At 41.5% G+C, this 20868-nt stretch overlaps 1 protein-coding gene across 9 annotated transcripts in view; it reads right to left on the minus strand.

Annotated features, from left to right (window-relative positions):
* Window positions 1-20868, minus strand: part of RAF1 (Raf-1 proto-oncogene, serine/threonine kinase) — a 112500-nt gene that overhangs the window by 19235 nt on the left and 72397 nt on the right. For 7 of the 9 annotated variants that reach the window (XM_061618109.1, XM_061618105.1, XM_061618107.1 and 4 more), the window contains 6 exons: window positions 16400-16628; window positions 14624-14736; window positions 12554-12656; window positions 10887-11044; window positions 9421-9522; window positions 8090-8243 (listed from right to left, as the gene is read on the minus strand). In XM_061618109.1, coding sequence (XP_061474093.1) covers window positions 8090-8243; window positions 9421-9522; window positions 10887-11044; window positions 12554-12656; window positions 14624-14736; window positions 16400-16606 — 837 coding nt within the window. In that variant the 5' untranslated portion in view covers window positions 16607-16628. Of the gene's footprint in view, window positions 1-8089; window positions 8244-9420; window positions 9523-10886; window positions 11045-12553; window positions 12657-14623; window positions 14737-16399; window positions 16629-20868 lie in introns of those variants that run through there. The other 2 variants (XM_061618113.1, XM_061618111.1) reach the window with 1 other exon arrangement.

A 20868-nucleotide genomic window follows, 5' to 3' on the forward strand; every position in this document is an offset into this window, starting at 1 on the left:
TAGATGTAAAGAATCTGGTGACACCCAATACTGACTCAAGCAGAAGTTAATCTACTCAAGAAAATCTGCAACTATATAAGAAGCTAGAAGCCATTTTATGCAATGAGCTCACTATTCTGAGGTGGTTCAAAGAGAAAACTATAGAAGGGCTCAGAAATCTGAGATGCAAAAAGAGGGGGAAAAAACCTCATGCTTTTCTTCTCTCCAACTTAAATCACAATTTCAGGGAAGACTTCCTAGCCTGGTTTGAGAGATCAAAACGTATGAAAGTTTGACTGCTATCAATAACGTGAAAAGTCCCCGCAGGCATGTGCATAAGAATCCTTTGGAGCCCAAAATAAAGCCCATTCCATTCATCAGAACATGTGGGGAGGGGGGTGGAGCAGAAAGCATGTGACTTTTGACTTCATGATTCTTATAGATTAGGCAACGCACATCAGAATTCTGCACTAGGTAACAAGTCTCATGTCAAATAGTTTATTGCATTGCAGCCTTAGGCCATTGCAATGGCATGCAAGTAAAATGAAACCGTAAAAATACATAAAAGACAGATTATTAAAAAATACACAGGATAACACAATATGAGGCCCCTAGCTCTTTCCAAAGTTAACTCGAAATGGACTTAACATGTGCAGCTCTTCGTTTCCTAGCCGCGTAGGCAAAGTTGGCTACGGCCGAAGTGATGTGTCTATCCGTGTCTCCCAGGAGGATATGCACAAGGTTCACGGGGGACCCATTTGAGTTTATGATTTGCGCTAAAAATTTCCTTCTTGGGTCGTCATATAATGGACAAGATAATAAATAATGCGTTATGTCCTCGACCACCCCGCAGCCTAAAATACAAAACCGCTGTGAGTAGTATTTTCCTATATCTCCCTTCCAGGAAAGCTGACGGCATTGTTTGGAACCGAAGTTCCGTGAAGGCTTTCCGGAGTGAGGCTCGCGTAATTGTCTCGAAATAGTGGGAAACAGCATGGTTAGGCTTAAGGTGTGGAAACCATGGGGAAAAGGGGGAAACGGCAATTGTGGCTCTGTCTTGATTCGCATCAAAATCAAAGACTCGGTTCCAAAGTGCAGTAGGGGGGAGGGTTAAAAGGTCATCCCAAGTGAGTTCATATGTAGCCAATAAACCTGGGCGGTGTTGGGCTAGTCTCTCTACACTAGACTGATCCTGCCAACAGAGCCTGGCTATGGAAGTATCGTCCATTTGGAGAGTTTTACACCAGAATCTCAAAGTGGCCAGGTTGACTTTGGCTGCCAAGAAAGGGAGGCCTAACTCGGCTCTCAGGTGGGCCGAGGGCACTCCAGGGGGGAGACCAGTTAGCTGCCTCATTAAGGAATTTTGGATTACCTCAAGCTTCGACTTAACCACCTGACCCCATAGCTCTGCACCATATAGGATCTTCAGAAGAACCTTGGCCTGGTAAATTTTCAGCATGGGTTTGACTAACTGTCCCCCACGAGAGTAAAAGAATCTGGGTTTGACTAACTGTCCCCCACGAGAGTAAAAGAATCTGCGGATTTGAGCGCAGGTTCTGGCACTCAGGAGTTTGGTTTCATTGAGGTGCTTCTTCCAGGAGGTGTGAAGGCCGAGGTATTTAAAAGAGTGGACTTGCTCTGATCGCTGATCATTTATTAGCCATCTGGGGGTAGACCTCCTATTCTTCCCACATATCATAACTTTAGTTTTAGAGTGATTTATCGCAAGGGAACGTTCCTTGCAATACTCAGCCAACCTCATTAATAATCTTTTCATGCCTATTTCTGTTATGGACAATAATACGAGGTCGTCAGCGTATAACAGGATAGAAATTTTCCTGGTACCAATGGCAGGAGGGAAATAGGCTGGGGAAGATAGAGCAGGAACTAACCCATTCAGGTAAAAATTAAATAAGAAAGGGGCCAATATGCAGCCCTGTTTTACTCCCCTGGCCACAGGAATCGGGTGTGACAGCGCTCCATTCAGTCCTAGATGTACTTGGAGGAAATTGTCCTGATGCAATGACCTAATAAGCCATAGAAGCCTCTTGTCCAAATTAGTTTGACCTAACTTGGTCCAAAGGAGGTTTCTGTCTATTGAGTCAAACGCCATTGAAAAATCCACAAAGGCCATATATAGGGAATTCGATGGGGCCAATGCTGACTTGCTAATTAGGTGATATAGAGTATAGCCTTGGTCTATTGTGCTTCTTGCTTGTTCTTCCTGGATTACATTATTGCAGGTGTCCCATGACCTTAGTTTATTCAATAGATAACGGGCGTATAATTTAGAAGATACATCAAGAAGGCTAATTGGCCTATAATTCCGAGGGTCGGTTGGATCGCCCTTTTTGTATATTGGGACTACAATACTAGTACGCCACCCTTTCGGGATGTTAGCAGTGGAATTAATTGCAGAGAAAAGGGTAGCTAAAATGGGAGTCCACCAAGAGGGATCTACTGTAAAAATCTCTGGGGGGAGCATGTCCTCCCCTGGGGCCTTGCCTGGGCGAAGAGTTGCAATTAACTCTTCGATCTCAAGGCAGGTGACCACGGGCCAAATCGGGAGAGGAACGAATGGTATATCATCAATGGGACCGTGATGAGAAGGAGTAAGGGAGTCGAAGATGGCACGAAAATGTGTCACCCAGACATCTGGGAGAATAGGAGGAATGTTAACATAGGAGTTTTGATGTAGCCCCTCTTGAACTATTTTCCAGAAATTTACATCGTTGTTCTGAAAAAGAGCGAGGCCAAGGGCACGCCAGTTATCGGTGATGAAAGCTTGTTTCTTATCCCGGAGCATAGCTTTATATTGTTTTTTTATTTGTATCAGAGACTCTACCGTCCCAGGTGAAGGGTCACGTCGCACTATTCTAATGTGGGCGTGGATTTCTTTTTTCTTTGTTCTGCATTCGGCATCATACCATGATCTAGGTTTGGCTTGCTTTTTTTTTTGGCCGTGGGTTAAAAACATGAGTTTTTAAATCTCCTGCAATCTGGCCGTATATTTCATGTATGTTCAATGCGCTAGCCACTGCTGACTGGCGCAAATCTACCATTGGGTAGGGCTGCAGGTGTTGGATTACATTAGATCCTATAGAAATAGACCATTTAAGGCGGGTAGAACCAAAGAGACAGCCCACCTGGGGATATGTGGGGGAATGGTTGTTAAAGAGGGATAGCCTGAGCGGGAGATGGTCACTGTCTGGTCTCGGGTCAACTGAAAATTCCTTTATCAGTGGCGCCAAGGGAAGGGAACCCAAGACGTAGTCCACAACGCTCGCCCCTTTGTCAGAGATGTAAGTAAAAAAACCCCTAGAGGCATCAAGCGCTGAGCCATTGAGGCATATCAGTTGGAAATTAACTAGCCAGAGTGCAAGGGCTTGCCCATTCCTATTGGCAGTTTTATCCCATGACTGTCTCATTGGTGATATTGAGTAAAGAGAGAGGGGCCAGTGGGGAGAACTAGGATCCGGAACAGATGTACCCATCCTGGCGTTAAAATCGCCACAAATAAGCATCTGGTGTTGAGGATATCGACTTAACAAGCCTTCAATGTAATTTTCCATTTCCATCCACATAGGGCCTGTGCGACAATAAGGATTAGGAGGGAAATATACATTGAGGCATATAATGGAGGGTAGCCCAGGGAGGGAAAAGATTAGTGGCAAACAGACATCTGGAGGTGTGCCGGTTGGCAAGGCTACACGGCTATCCATGGTTGTTGTGACCAAGGTTGCTAAGCCTCCACGCGCGCTGCCTTTGGCACAGAACTTTTTAGCTGGTTTTTCCCATACTTTGTACCCATGTAAAATAAGAGGGGCGGAATCCAGAAGCCAGGTCTCTTGTAGGCAGAGGATTTCAAAACAGTGGAGATAATCTATGAACTCTTGGTCATTCATCTTATTCCTCCAGCCGGCGATGTTCCATGAGAGTAAGTTCAAGGAGGAGGATGGCTGGCTATGGGCACGCTGGACTGAATGTAGAGAGGATCCCCAATAGGTGGGGTAGAGTTGAGCTGAGGTCACACTTGGTCAATATGGTGGGCTGACCTCAGGAAGAGCCCGCGTCGGGGCCGTGGGCCAAGCTACCATGTCAGCTGATGTGGGGCCTTGAGGAGGGCTCGAAGAGGTGGGCCTCATTGGTGGAACGGCAGATGTAGATGAATCGTCGGGGTTTAGAGAGTCCACCGTTATCCAAGATACACCATCAATGCTTAATCCTTCCTGAGGAGGTCTGAAGTCCTGTTCGACAGCCAAGTATGAGGATTTTCCAGCATTGCTTGCTGGGCTGCTGCCCTTCTGCATGTCATTTAGATGGAATTTAAGGCAATTGAGTCTTGAAATTATGTCCTTCTGGTCGTTATTTGGCAATTCTTTAAAGACTTCAATCAGCCGAATTTCTTCTGGGAAAAGATATGCGGCGGCAGACGATGGTCGAGTACTGGTTCTCTGTGTTCCTAGGGAACTCATAAGAGTGTCGCAAGGCACTTGAAGGTTGGTCCCACACACGCTGGCCTTGGGGATTTTCGCCCCAGAATGATGTTGTATTAGACGTTGGGGCGGGGCCATATTTGTAAAGAGTCTCCTTACTGTAATACCTTGGTTTAGGAGGCTCTCACTGCAATCAAACTATTTGGGCATGATTAGAGTCCGAGAAAGTAATTATAGAGCGTGCCCAGATGTTATTACTGGTTAGAGGGTCAACCTGAGTTATAGCTTCCAGTGGAAACCAACCTGGGAAGATAGTTTCCATCAAGTCTGCAAGATGTTGTTTAAAGGTAGGTTGCAGTGGGCTACTCATGTGTTTCACAGGTTGTTCAAAAACCAGTTTTTTTGAGTTTAAAATGAGATTCCAATTTGTGCTAACATGATCTTTCTGGCTGGTATCTGTTGGGAAATCCGCTGTCGTCGACGTCACGGGGAGATGATGTTGACATGATGGGAAAGGCCCTGGCAGTGCGGTTGACTCTGTGGTCAGGATTGGAAGCATGTGATTTGTTCCATTTGTTGTCTCTTCTGGGGTCGGGACTGGCATTGATTCTGTTGTTTGTGTTCCCTGGATTTGGTGAACCATTGTGGTAAGTAGTGAGAAAAGAGGTCTAAAGCCCATTTTTTTGTAATGAGGAGGTTTGGGGTTTTTGATGTTCTTGGTTTTCTTTTTGTTTTGTTTTTTTCCTTCCGGATTTATTTTTCCCTCGGGCCTCCAGGGGGCCAGTCTTTTGGATCACTCCTCCTGTGGTATGGTGGCAACAGGGCATTTTGCTCACAGGGTCGGCATTAGTTTGAATTGGAGGCGTCTGAGGGGAAACCCCTCTGATCACTCCCCTTACGCTTGATAATCCATTTACCTTTACCAGGGTAGTTAATAAACTATTTGTTTCCTCCAGGTAGGTTTTAATGCGATTAAGCTCCTCCAACAACAGTAATGTCCAGCCCATGAGGGAGGTGTCCATGTTTGAGGAAAGATGGTGAAAATCATTTCCCGCTGCCTTGTCTAAGTCAACGTTGACCTGGCTTTTTATGCCAGCTAGGGATGCTACAACATCATCGCGGGGGTGCTCTGCGGCTGACCCTACGAGTCGTAGTTCTGCGGCGTTTATTTCTGCCGCTAGGCTTGTCAGGGGTGGATCCTCCTTTAAGTCCAGGGGGACAGATTTATGGGCCAGAGACCATTCCCACATGGACTCTGGTTCTGACAATGGAGGAGAAGACTGAGACAGCATTTCAGGTTGAGTGTTGCATTGTTTAGGGGCAAAAAATTGGGTGATTTTTGCTTGCGAAACAGAGTTAGAGGGTTCGTGGGTAGCTTGAGAATCAAGATCAAGCCCTAAGTCTTTACACTTCCTTCTTGTGAGCACCATGTCCCTTGAATAAGCCAAAGTAGTCAGTTAGAGTAGGGAAGCTTGTTATCTGTGGTGTTACTGAGCATGAAACAGATACTGTTTGAGAGATTAACGGCCAGTGTTCCAATGTTCACGGCCGTTCCCCCAACTGTAAATTAAAACCATCTGGACTTGCAAGGCGACTCAGGAATGGACAGTATAGCGGGGGAGGAAAGGAAACATTAAGAGCTGTCGCTTGTTTTGTTTTATGGCCTTTATAAGCAGTCCTTAGAGTCTGCAGGTTTTTAGAAAACTTCAGGGCTGTTTAGAGTTATTTGCTAAGGTTATTTGGGTAAAGGGTGGAGAGAGGCGAAAAGATTACTTGCCGTGATCGAGGCCGGAACCGGAAGTCGTCTCATGTCAAGAGAACACACATTATGCAAATATAGTTTGCATATACAAATTAAACTTGCACATACTTGGCTTATTATGCACAGTTTCTTCTACTGTCATTGAGAAAGGCCAAACGCTATAGAAAGCACTGAAGTCCTTCAGTGAAATAGAAATATTGCTCAGCTTCTCACCCATTCCTAGTTGCTCACACACTTTTAAGCCAATACCAGCAGCCTTAAAGGCTAGACGCTTGCTGAATCCCATGTCCTAAACCAGCCTTCCGAAACCTAGATGGCTATGCTGGCTAATGATTATGGGAAGATTACTCATATGAGATATATGGCGCAACAGCAGAATCATGGGGACACACATCCATGATAACAAAAGTGCCCCCCAATATAAAACTTAACCTGCAAAAAGATTCTGACACATTAAAAATGAGCCAGGCTAATAAGAATATTCCAGGAAAAGAACCTTGCCATCAAAGCTTTAATGGGTCTACAAAGAAATCTCATGAATACATAGGGATATTCTGTGCAAATAAGGTTCTTTTCTGTGGTTTATGGCTCTGCAATTAGTAGTATTTTGTCTTCAAACTAGCCACAGCACCAAAGTTCAGAATTGGGGAGTGGGTGGGGTCAGCAATGTTCCCTGGCTCAGAAACACTGAAGTCTGTTACAAGTTAAGCCAAGCCTCCAAAGTTTGGGTCTAGTTCTTAATGAGCTGAAACTAGCACTATCCCTCAAAGAGCTGCCACTTTCTTTCTCATCCTAATTTACGAGCCAGCTGTGGCAGGAAGGCCTAACCTTGACACATCCATTAGAACTTTAGCACTGACATGGCGGCATCCCAGGCACAAGGATCCATGAGAGCTGTAGTTCCCTATAGCTCTACTAGGATGGCCACATGCATTTTGAAGAAGGGAACTAGAAGCAGAGGGGGTGCTTCTAGGCCAGTCACACTTCTGATGACATTGGAAGAGTGGTGGAGTTTCAGCTGAGGATGGAGCACAGCTTCATTCAGGTTAGGGTCAAACTGACCAGAAATCAAGTTGTTTGATATCATTCCAAATAGAATTTGAGGAAGTTTGTCATCACTACTTTTCAGCATCTAATCTCTGCAAGCCTGAAGATTCTCTTCTGTTGACGTTAAGCAACTCTATAACCTCTTCTTACAAGGCTTAACATCCAGCTATTTTCATTAATTTTATCTAAGCTAGCATTTCAGCAAAGCTATCAAGAGCAGTGTCCAGAATTCACTGTCACCTACTGCCATATGGTTTCTGTAATGGGAGAAGAAAGGCAGTATGAAAAGCTGAAGAAAGTTACTATTTATAAGAAAAATATTACACGCAGTTGGCGCTCCAGGTTCTTGATAGTAAAAAAAAGTTTCATTAAGTAATAACTTTCTATAAAAGTTTAAGGACATGTGAGTGAATATTTTGTTCTACCCAATGAGCTATTATAAGCTGTTATACTCTGTTTCACAGAATATCTATTTTTAATGTAATTGGATTAATTTTGTACAGATCCCATACTGCCATGGAAATATTAACAAATTAGCAAAAGTGACAGCATTTGATAGAATGAGATATCACCCAGTTGGTAACATATTGGCTGCAAATATCCTGTTTTCTGAACCTTCAAACCACAATAGAGAATTGGTATAACAAGCTATGTGCACTCACCAGTTAGGACATCAGCTGAGAACTCTGGTTTGGCAAAAGTATTCCATGAAAATGGGAACGCAAGGGGACAAGGAAGAGCATCAAAACAGCTCATCTCCCATTCTCCAAGCCATGAATGAACAAATGAATGCAGCCATTATCACTTGTAGCAAGTATTAAACAGATACGCAATTAAAAAACAAATGACTCCAAAATTGGAATACCTCAATTATCCGGTTATCCACAGGCATAGTTGTGCTGACCATGTGGACATTTGGAGTTGATGTAGATCTCTGTCTTTGAGAAAGGGAACCCTCAGGAGAAGGATTTGATGTGCTGAATGTGAAGGCATGAGGTGTAGAATATCTGTGTTGAGAACTAAAGGATGAAAACAAACTTTTTAAGGTTCTGCTCTATATTAAGAAATTGCCATTTATTGTGCATCTGAAAAGCAATTCCCAAGTTTTTAGTAGATATGACAGCCTTATCTACCTCTATTGAAATAAAATTCATATATAAACACAGTAGTCTGGTTCAGACATAATCTCTGTTTAATAAAACCATGGTTTAATGGACTTGATACCAGTCATACGCCTGCCCACCCATCTCATCCCTCCAGTTCCTTCCTCCTGCTTCTGTGTCCGGCTTTGGCAAAGGTGTCCTGGCTTCTTAAACAATAGTTTCCCATGATATCCGAACTGAGAAAATCTGGTTTAAGAGCCATCTCTTAACAAAGATATCAAACCACAACAGATTCTTAAGTCACAGTAGATTTATTTTCAATTTTCCATTATAAAATGCACTTCCAAATTACTACAAAAAATGTAGCCGTAATGTAGGATGAACATATATAAACTATTCCTCGAAACTGTGCATAACCCATAAGCAGACACTGAGCTAAATCTTTCCTATAATTATCCTCCCATCAGAAAGTAAACTATCATTGAGTGAACCTATTGGGCAAATGTTGTTAAACTATATAACAGTTTGATGCAAATGCCAAGTTTGGCTGTTGGGTCCAAGCACTAAGGGCACAGCACTCCCTCCTCTTCTCCGGTCATACTATCCAATTCCCCCTTTGACTCCTGGGCTCAAAGAAATCTTTTGTTTGATTTGCCCTTGCCCCCCAAACCAAAATTTGTTTGAAATTGTCTTCTACTTCTGGTTCAGAGGATAAGTACAAAGTGCAGTTGCTTGTAACAACAAATTATGGCATGCTCAGATCAGGAAGCAAGGGAGGGAATCCAAGTACACAAAACAGAGGACAGTCAAACCACAGTTAGAAACTGGATATAAATAGGCCTCTTTCAAAGAAAATTAACCAAAAGATTTATGAGTTAATAGCATTTTAACTTCCAGAATTCTATCCCTTAGTGCTTAGAATGTAACCTTAAACTTGCAGGCTAGGGAACAATTTCTTAACCTGTCATTTACACAAAGGGGGAGAGTTTTGTCCAGGAAATTCACATCATGTTGCTTTTTACACATACCCAGCCTATTATAGCACTACTCTTATAAACGCTATCAAAGCAAAAAAACCTGAAGTACAACTCACTTAACAGGTATCCGGGACACAGACTCCCGCATTCGGCGAGTCGTCAAGGGAGGTAGTGCAGGGATACCGCTATCACCAACAACATTTGAGTGTGGGAACAATCTGAAATTAAAAGCATGAAATGGGAGTTAAAAAAGAAAAAAAACAGGGTTTTTTTACTAAATTCAAGAGACCCTTATGAAGCAGAACACTTACTCTAATTTTAAATAACTGCATTTTTCTAATAGAGGTAAGTTAAAATCAGTATTAACATATGAAACCGCTCAACCTTATACCCATTCTAGGAATAGGATTGCACTTAAATGGAGTACATTAGTTACAATCCTTCATCCAATACAAACAGCAGAAGTCCTTCCGTCATTCATGCAATTGTGTCTCTATAAACATGAGTATTACCCTGAACGTTATTGTAGTTAATGCAAACACACAGGGCAAACTGACTGCCACCCAAGTGTCAACAACATGAGACAGCAGCCACGTCAACACCAACCTCACTCTTACTGCAGAATGCAATGCCAGTGGAAAACCAACTATCCGCTGAGTCAAAGGGAAACTGGCAAGGAGGGACAAAGAATGAAGGACACAAGATGGGCACGAAGACAGACACTCAGCAAGTGCAATAGGTTAACAGAAACAAAACAAAAGCAGTAGTTTAGTGGTTGTGTTTTCAGATTCTATACAAGCACCTTACCTCACCTTTCTAAACAGTGGCTCATCAGAAACCTCTGCTTGCAGCAGCGAGAGGAAGAATAAAACACTCCACCCAGACAAGAGAAGGGCAGCCAATCATACTGATGTAAGGGCTTTTCCTATTCCTAGCGTTGCCCGCTGGAATGATCACAGCTATCTATCTAACTTTAAAAAGGCAAGTAACCCAACTGGGCACTACTTAGGGGCCTCAGCAGGCTGCAAGTCACACACAGCTGCAAGTCAAGGACCTACCAGGCACGGGGGGGGGAATAAAAAGCACAGGCAAGTATAGCTACAATGCAGTGACTGGCAAAATTGCACAGCTCCCATGGACTCACTCATGGATGCACCACAGTTCCTACATTCTTTTAACACACTGATACCTAGCAGCAGTGGCAATCCAATATGCTTAGTATAGGATATGGACAAACCTGTGCCAGAGGTGCAAAGTGGCAATTTTTGCAAACAAACAAGTAGGCTATAGGTGTAACTAAGGAAACACCTTAAACTTGCAGGGACACCCCCTGTACCTTTCACACAGGCCTTCTGAGGAAAGCAGTATTATCAGCTGGACAATTTATCCCTGGTGCTTACAAGCCTAAGAAGACACCTATTAACAATAGGATTGCTATATAAAATGGGCAGGAACAAATGCTGTTCAGTATAGTTTTCTTTACGTTGTTCAAACTTTTGCACCCTACAGCATTAGCATTACTTTACACTAGAGGAATCACTTCAGTACAGATAGTTAATTCCTTTAGTAAAAAAGCCCTTACAACAGTTGCCGGATGTTGCTCCAGTCCACACACATAGTTGGAACTTTTGTACTGCAGTGTTCATGGAATTTATAACCGCAGGTTTGACACCGGAATCCATTTAGTAAGAACTTCTGGCAGATATCACAGTATGCAAGCTTTAGAAAGGTCTTCCGTGCCTAGAAAATAAGTTTCATAGTTTGATCACCACATTTGTTATGTAGAGGTACTCCAAGATCATATCTAAGTTTGAATGAGGTAGCCAGATTCTTCAATATTTGTTTCAAGTTGCTTGTTAGCGCATTATAATCTAAGAAATATTTCACATTTTACCATTATAATTATTTCTCTTTTACAAATAATGCTGTAATTTTAAGCATGCTTTATTCAAAGCATACTATCTTATGAATAATCAAATTAAAATATTTTACAGTTTTCACAACAAATTTCAGCAGACAGGTTTTTGAAAAATATAAATTCAGATTATTCATATTTTCAAAAATTATTTTATTTTCAATTGCAAGCATATATGTTAAATTCAACTACAAAGACAGCACAGCCCTGACGTTTTGGGTACATTTAAATCAGCAACTTTGGTAGCAACATTGAAACACAAGAGACACATTTCAAAGCAAATAAAATAATAATAATAATAATTTAATTTATGTGTCGCCTATCTGGCCAATGGCCACTCTAGGCGACGTACATCTCGGTTACAATAAAATACATCATAGTAATACAATACAAACGATAAAAACTATACACAATGACAGTTCAGAGTAGCTGACCAGAGAACTACATTTTCAGATCTTATCAATAGGAGCAGAGAAGAACATGAGGTTCCCTCTTCAAAACTCATATTCTCCACGAAAATTGTGGCTTAGACCCTTATGACTTACCATGAATGAACAAGCATGCTAGTGCATGCCGTTCAAATTCACCCACCCTGCCTGCAGGAAACAAACAGCAGCACTGGCTTAGTGTTACATGTCAACCAGTGCTTGTGGTTTGCTTTTTCCTCTCATGGCTTGTTTGGAGAGAGAGAAAAACCATGAGCAATGGTTTGGGAGATAACAAAAAGCCAGCACTGTGGTTTGTTTCCTTCCGGCTTGAGAAAGGGAGAAGTGGGAGGGGGGGACAATTTGAACAGCATGCGTTAGCATGCTTGCTCATTCACAATAAGTCATAATTTGGTTTACCAGGACAATGTTGGAGATTAAGAAATAAGACACTTTTAGCCTTGACCTCCAAGCATTTGCATTCTTGATCCCACAAGAACACCTCAATGTGTGCTGTGGCAGGGGCAAAAACACAAACAGAAAAACAATGTTTTCTAAGGCAGCCTTCATATGTTCTGGACTACAGTTTCCATCATCCCCAAACCATTAGCCATGCCGGCCAGGGCTGATGGAAGTTTAGTCCACAAACATCTGGAGGACACCAGGTTGGGGAAAGCTGCATTAAGGATACAAACTGCTTTTAAACAATGTTGTTAATTTTGTGTCAAGATTAGAAAGGTAAGAGAACTTAAATATACTCTAACATTTGCTGTACATACTGTTGTGAGAAAAAAGTATTATAAAGCTTTTATTGCACTACTGCTGTATAATTTCTTATAAAGCCCTGCCAGCAGCATTCCCATGAGGTATTTCCAAATCTTCTATATGTATAAAAAAAGATCAACATACAAAGTTGTGTGTCGTGAGTGGAACATGATCAAGGAAGTCCACTTGCAGTTCCTCTCCAATCAAGGATGCAGCATCTGTACTCCAATCTAGTCGTGCTTTTTTACTGCAAGGGGGAGGGACACAATATGCTGAATGCATTCACTTTTCAAAGACATTATCTCTGTATGATAACTAAAATGCTACCAGTTCTTAACTTTTAAGTGACTTTAAACCAATAGTCACTTAAGAGAAAAGTTAAAAACTTCAGAATTACCTATAATGTGTGTGGACACAAACATTATTTTAGTAAGTTACAACATTCAAAATGAGCAAGTATTGTAGATACCAAAATTTTAAAGGCAGCCTTAATAATACCATTGACCATGGTATCCTTCTGTACCAGCTCTGTGGGATGGGCATTAGTGGCACTCTGCTACGGTGGCTTCATTCATTACCTACAGGGCCGTATCCAGACAGTAGTACTGGGAGAGTACTCCTTGGCCCCCTGGTTACAATATGGAGCACTTCAGGGTACTGTCTTATTCCCAATACATTTCACCATTACATGAAGCTGTTTGGACCAGTCAGCTTTGGCGCAAGGTGGCATCAGTGCATTGATGACACCCAGCTCTATTTCTTCATTACATCTGAATCAGGAGAGGATATGCAAGCCCTGGACTGGGGCCTGGATGCAGTGGTGGACTGGATGAGGGTCAATAAACTGAGTTTGAATCCTGGAAAGACGGAGGCCTGGTGGGTGAGTGGTTCCCATGTCCAGGAGATAGGTCAACTGCCTGTCCTGGATGGGGCTGCACTCCCTCTGAAGGAGCAGGTACGGAGTTCGGGGGTACTCCTTGATCCATATTTGCCATTAGAGGCTCAACTGAGCTCTGTGGCCAGGAGTGCTTTCTGACAGTGTTGGCTCGTACACCAACTGCAGTCATTCCTGGACCATGACAGCCTGACCTCAAGACTCGATTACTGTAACGCTGCCCTTGTATCTGGTCCAGAAGCTGCAACTAGTGCAGAATGCAGTGGTCAGTCTGTTTACAGAAGCCGATTACTGGCAACATATTACCCCACTGCTAAAGAGCTGCACTGCTTGCCAATTTACTACTGGTCCAGGTTCGAGGTACTTGTGTTAGTTCACAAAGCCATGAATAACTTCAGCCCAAAGTACTTTAAGGACTCCCTGACTCCCTATGTTCCATCTCAGTCACTGAGATCTTCTGATGGGGCACTCTTAGTGGTTCCCCATGCCCAAGGTTCGCTTGGCCTCCACCAGGGACGGAGCCTTTAGTGTGGCACATGCTGCCCTGTGGAATTCCCTACCGATAGAGGTTCAGCAGGAACCATCACCCTTCAGTTTTCAGGAGACGCCTGAAAGAAAGAACTTTTCATACAGGCCTTTTAATATTAATTTTCTTTTCCAACCAATGCAGTACTTACGGATGTTTTTATTATTGTTTTTAATAATTTTAATTTTATTATTTTTTATGTTGTAATGTCGCCTTGATATACTTTTATGAAAAGTGCAGCTTATAAATATTTTAATAAATAAAATAAATGATATGGAAGCTATATAATGCATTTCAGCCTTGAAGTTGTCCAAAATTAACAGATTCAGGTGCAAAGAAGAAAACCCACAAATTGGTCCATAAAGAATCATTTGGTATTTCACAACACCACAACTTGTATCTTTAAAAAGGAGAGGAATATCCGAACTGTAAATCATATCCAAACTGTTAAAAGTTTCAAACATATAAGCTAAATGTAAAAATAAGATACTGCAGCTGCTGCATAAAAGGTATAGCTATGAAATGAAGGCAAAATTAGCTTCAATTCTTCAAACTTCAGAATAAGCAAAAGAAATTGGTTTCACTTGGAATAATGCAACTGTGGGACCATTAAGTTTATGCTTAATTCTACTAGCATTCATGCAACACATAGATGCTTTTGTGATTTTTTACTATTTAAATCCTTAAACGGTACAAGCTACTGGTATTAAAAAAGACAAACAAAGAAATGCAGGGAAGAGCACAGGAAGGAATTGTAAAACGGTTTTATAAAACTTGATATTCTAATTCTTACCCTTTGTGTTCATTACGTAATCTAAAAACAGCACAGCATTCTGGCTGCAGGCCTCTGACTTTCAGTGCTTTCATGAGGCAATCATGAAGGGTCATTCCATTACGCACATTCACCTGATAAATAAAACACTGTAGTTTTAATTATGTCAAAAGCAATTCTAAAACATTTTCATCCTTCATCCATAGAATACTACAATTTTTGTTCTCATACTCTGAATGACTGCAAATTATTATTACACAATAGCATGACAATTTAAAGCTTCCATTATGGAGTTTTGTACTTGTAATGCTGCTAATTGTGTCATCAAAAGGTGAAGAGAATTGGATTGAGGCTTCACAATTTTATTGAGGCTTCACTATAGTAGGGCCCCCACTCATACGGCAGGTTCCGTTCCAGGCCCCTGCCAAAAAGCAAAAACAGCCAGAAAGTGGGGCCCTACTCAGCTGTAGCGCAGGGAGCTCCAGCCGCTGCGCTCCAGCTGACAGGGATCAGCTGCAGCGCACGAGCTCCTCGTGCTACAGCTAATCGCCCCGCTGGCACCACCGTATTAACAGAATACCGACAAGCGGGGCACCGACAAGGGGGGGCCCTACTGTACTCCTTCACTGGAGATTCCCCTTCATTCCCTCTGTTTGCCTGAGGCTGCAATATTAAACCTAATACCTGGGAATAAGTCCCACTGAACTTCACAGGACTGAATTCTGAGTAGATATGAACAGGATTGCACTGCAGACATGAATAAGATTGGGTAAAAAAATCAGCAATTTTTTGGGTGTTACAGCTGCACTAACCATGGTTATTGCTAACAAGGATTCCCACTTAATCAGCTGAAATACTGATTAAAAGGGAACAATGGTAAGACAAGAAGGAATAATTTGTGTGGGAGAAAGGAAGGAGTGAGTTTACTCCTGATAGCAGAGTCATGATAAAGAGCTCATCAGCACACTACATCTGCTGGATCTCTCCACACTGTGTAGGCCAGCCATGTATACATTTTAAAGGCTCACCGGGCAGACATAGCCAACAAGGAACATAAAGGAGAACAAGGCAAGCGTGTGGGATTTCATACAGGCAAGTGAGCAGAATGACAGTGGTGGGAGAGGTTTCATTCCTCCTCTATGCCTAGTACAGAAATCAAGGGAAGCCCCTTCCTATGCACTCAGCACAGAGAAATACCACAGGCTGCCAGAGGAGAGGCAGAGCATCCCTCCTCTGCTAGCAAGCCAGTAAATATTTTGCAGGCAAATAATTTCCGTGGTCTTATTTACAAGGCTAGTGTGAGCAGTACCTTTCAGCAAAGATGGAAAGTCATACAAAGGCTTATTGAAACATCTAACAGAATCTATGCTAGACCTGTTCCAATTAGCCTCTGATGTAGCCTGTGCTGCTGACATTTAGCAATCTATATTTTAATTTGATTATTTTGATAAAACTTCACAAACTTTTAGGGAACACCTATGCGTCACTTCCAAGTCAGAATTTTAAAAAAAGATGTATTTTCTGGCTAAGAGTCCCTTGTTATGCAAAAAGCAACCATCAGCAGAGGGCCCATTCATAAGAGACAGGATCACATATTCAGTGAAGTGATTCTAGTTTTATTCCTCTTCCCAAAGTTATATATGTTATATTGGGTCAACATGTTGAACAAAACATCACTGTATCCATCCTGAAACCTCTACATTTAAACATTATTAGTTTACTGGAGCACTGGAATGTTTATGCATGGGGAGGGGACAGTCAATCTTTCATCTTGCACAAAACAAGAAACAGACTCACCACTGTGCGTTGCTTGTTAGGCAAGAAAACACGAATGGTATTGCTTGTCTTGGAAGAATCTGAAAGTTTCCCATCATCAGATGCTCTACGTTGATAGCCGAACTGCTGAACAATAGTAGGTGAAATACAGTTGGATCCATTGAAGACAGAATCCTTTAATCCAATTCCATCAGTAAGAGCCTTCCAAGCCCCATGAATGTGGTCCATTGAAGCAGTCTAAGCAATAACCCTTTTAAAAGAAGTACAAACACATTATGAAGACAAGACTCCTTAAGAGCTAAACAAAACACAGTTTGATTGTTCTGCTGTAAATGAAACATTTGTAAAACTCCAGTTATTGGCCAATATCAATTATACAATCAAGGGTAGCAAAACCCCATTAATAGCTGTGCTTATTTTCCTTTTGTGGGTCTTCATATATACAGATGCACATTTGAATTTCTGCAATAGCATGCCAAGGAACCATTGCTAAGGAAAATGCATGTGCAACACAGCACTATTTCTTAAGAACACACCAGAAGCCTTCACTCTTTTAACAGCTAAAGGGATGCCAAGTCCAAGACTATGTAACTTTCTCTAGTCTACCACAGAACCAGACAAAGATATTTAGATTTACACACAATCGTTAAAAGATGGCATTAATGTGTTCCATTTTAATTAATGCTAACTACTTTTCTCCCAGAAGTCTATATTTAGCAATACCTAGAGGAGTTAATTCACAACTACACTGTTAGGGAATTCATCTATTTGTTTACAATCTCTCTTGACTTTAGCCCTCCTCACGTGTTACTTGCATGCAATCAAGGTGCTTCAGAGGCATACTACCAGGGTTGATGAAAAATCAATGATTTTTTTTAAATCAATTTTTTAAATTTAAATCAGATTTTTTACAAATTTAAATTGGATTTCAGAATTTTCTTAAAACAATTAGTAAAAAAGAGCCTAAATCAAAGATATCATGAATACTAATTATACAACTTTTAATTATATTCTATGAATATGTCACCAACAGTTTATGGAGATGAGAGATAACTTGATCAGTCCTATTCTGCAGGTGGTGTTCATGAAGTGCACGCACGCACTCTCTCCAATTACAAAGATAGAGAAGGTCAATGAATAGCGAATTTGGGGAGATGGAGTAGATCTGAACATGAAGGAAACCACTGAAGTGGTAATCCAGCTCTTAACAGCAGTAGCCTCTTCTGCAGGTATAGAGATAATATTTTCTTCCTTTGGACTAATTCACTCTAAATTGAGAAATAATTTTGGAAATGAAAAAGCAGGAAAACCTGTATTTCTTTTCTAGGAAATGAACAATGAAGACAAAGGTGAAGAAGACTGAGTTCACTGTACCACCCAATATTTTATATTTCTCAGGTTGACTTGGTTGAAATTGCTTAAATTTTCTTTTTTGAAGAACTTCACATTTGTCTAAAAACTGAAATAGTTAACTGTTCAAAAATCCATGTTCATGTTTTGTTAATATTGTTGTTTGTTGAAGAAGAAAATTAACCAGAAGAATAAACCATCTTAGTAGTACAATTTAAAAGCCTGTTTGGTGGTGGTGATTCTGGCACGACAAAAATACCATGATTAATTGAACCTTTGGAACTGTTTCATCTCCTGAATGACTTCACAAGTTCATTCTGGTTTAGTACTAAAATGACAAAATTATCCCATTTTTTTTAATGAAAATGAATCCGAAAGCAATTCAGAATAATTGCTTCATGTGTGCCTACCTTCTAATGAAACCTACATCTCTCAACACGTACTAAGGTTATATTACAATAATGTACTTCTACTTAAAAGTGATTATTAAATAAAATCTTTCTCACTAGTGATTGAAACTTGAGTCCTTAGAAAAGCAGTTTAAATCAATTTGATTTAAATCAAATCAACCCTACATACTTCTGACCCACTTCAGAAGTCACATGGCTGTCCCCTCACCCATTAGGTGCGGATGTCAGCAGGTGAAAGCCTACACATCTAGACATCTACACCTAATGGGCTGACAACACGGGAAGCCTGTAGATAGTTTGTATAAGACCTGATTGCATACTGTATAAGTCAGCCTTTCTCACCCTTTGGGTCCCCAGATGTTGCTGGACTATGGTTTCCATAATTCCTGACTATACTGGCTGGGGCTGATGGGTTGTAGTCCAGTGACATCAGTTGGGAAAGGCTGTAGACCATCAAAGACTTTTTAGGCGGCAATCCTATATTCACTTACATGGGAATAAGCCTAAGTAAGGCTTAGTAAACATGCATAGTACTGAGTGGCCAGTTGTCTAGTAATCTTTCAATAAATTACTTCATTCAAATAAATCTTCATATGAAAATTTTAAGATTGGTATCCTTTTCCAATATTGGTCTAATATAGTTTAGAACTTAACAGATGTAACCACTTATTGTCAGAAAACCATCGTATATTTTCTTTTTCTGTCACTCTTACAATACCATACTAGAATCAGAAAAGGACTAGGAAGAAAAGGCACCCTTAACACTCAATTGCACCAAACAAAATTGGCTCCTGGCATTTAATTAGTTACAGCTATAGTCAGTTAATCTACCGATTAAATATATTAAAGCTAGCTGTCCTAATATTTACATTTCTTTCCCACTATTTATAGAGTTATATTAAATCATTTCATTTTATTACCACAATCTATAGGTTAAAATTGAGAAACAATTATTTGCCCAAGGCCACACACTTAATTACAGGTTGATCTAGGGTTTAGCAAACATATTGTATCAGATTCCAACTGACTTGCATTGGAATTTTTTTTTTAGTATTTTCCAATTAAAAATGTTCCAAAAATACACATACCTGTCTAGCCCAGAGATGGGAAACTTCTGGTCCACCAGGACTCTCAACTCAGCCCCTAAGCATTCCCTGTGTCTCCTCCCCACATACACCACAATGGGGTGAAAATCGCACCATTTTTGCTCCTCATCTGATCAGTGTGGATCAGCTGAGTGGGAAGGCCCCCATTTTAAACCCCATACTAGCAAGTGGAGGACGGGGGTGTGGTAAAGGGGCAAAGCCTGGGGGGGGGGTAACATGATGTTAAACCTCCCCGCTCTCTACAGGGCCAAGGGGTCAGGGGTTGCATGAGAAGGGACACCAGACTTTGCAAGTCATTCCAGCAGGCATGCACACTACAGGGAGGCTCCGGGCATGAAGTATGCCTCTTTGTCCCACAGACTAGACAGGAAACTGGGAATGAGGAGAGTACAAACAAAGCAGTTGTCTGGAGGATGTCCCAGCATGGGCAACAAGCATTTTGCATGTCATTCTAAGGGGCTTTCCCCACCTACACACACACCTTCCAAATCAATCACACACCTCCAACATGGTTGTGATGTAAATAATCAACATGAAGAGCATCTAACATTAATGCCTAGTTGGCACTCCCAGTAAGGGCATAAAAAGTAATTGCCACCTCACCCTCACCTACTGATTGCAGCAGATCAGCTGAAGAGTGGTGGGTGATTGATCTAGATCACAGCTGGGCAGAGAGATCCAATCTGAGCTAGGTGAAGGCATTTAACATTGCTGCATGCTTCAATGAGGGATGAAAATAACCCCAGTTCCTCAGCTGATTTGCATGGATCAGCTGAGGAGGCATATGCAAGAAGAGGTGTGTCTCAGCCACTGCAGGAATGCAATCCCTACCACTTTCTACCAAGGTAATGCTGACAAAGAGGTTCTCCACTCCTAATCCATCTTCAGTTATGCATGCAGTAGTGACATCCAGGCTAGAATACTGTAACATGTTCTATGTGGTGCTGCCTTTGAAGACTCTGATTCTTCAACTGGTTCAGAATGCAACAGCTCTGGTGCTCTTTAGGGGAGTCAGAACATGCCACTGATACTGTATGAATTCAGAGTGCTTCTATTGACATTTTAAGCCCTAAAGAGTTTAGAGTCAAGTTAATGTAACTGACTGCCTTCACCTGTATGAATCTGCCCATGCTACAGAATTGTCACCAGAGGTCCTGCTCACTGTCCAGTCATTAAGATAAATTAGACTGACAGGAACTAAAGGCAACCAAGAGGTCTTCTGTATCTTTAAAAGTTGTGCAGGGGAAAGGGAGAATTTCACCTTGTGGTTTTTCCCATTACAATGTTGCAAGAAAACCTGCACTTGGCTGAATTTTCTCTTCTCTTAAAAGATACAGAATCATTCTCAGGCCCTGAACCTGGCAACCCTAGTTCTTCATCATCTCTACCTCATTCTCTGAGAAGCCAACCTACCACACTAGTTGCAGAGCAGGACTCCAATGCATTAAGAATCCCAAGCCTGCTCCTGTTACTGTTATGAGTTTTCACCTGAAGTAGGCTTCTGCCAATGTGCACTTGGGAGACTAGTAATTCTTTTAAACTCTGCATTTTACCAAGTTAGATCATCTCAATATGCAAACACACACAAGTTAACTGAGCACAATGGAGCCAGGCAACAGTCCAC

This window comes from Rhineura floridana, chromosome 3 (assembly GCF_030035675.1).
Source record: "Rhineura floridana isolate rRhiFlo1 chromosome 3, rRhiFlo1.hap2, whole genome shotgun sequence".
Lineage (NCBI taxonomy): Eukaryota > Metazoa > Chordata > Lepidosauria > Squamata > Rhineuridae > Rhineura > Rhineura floridana.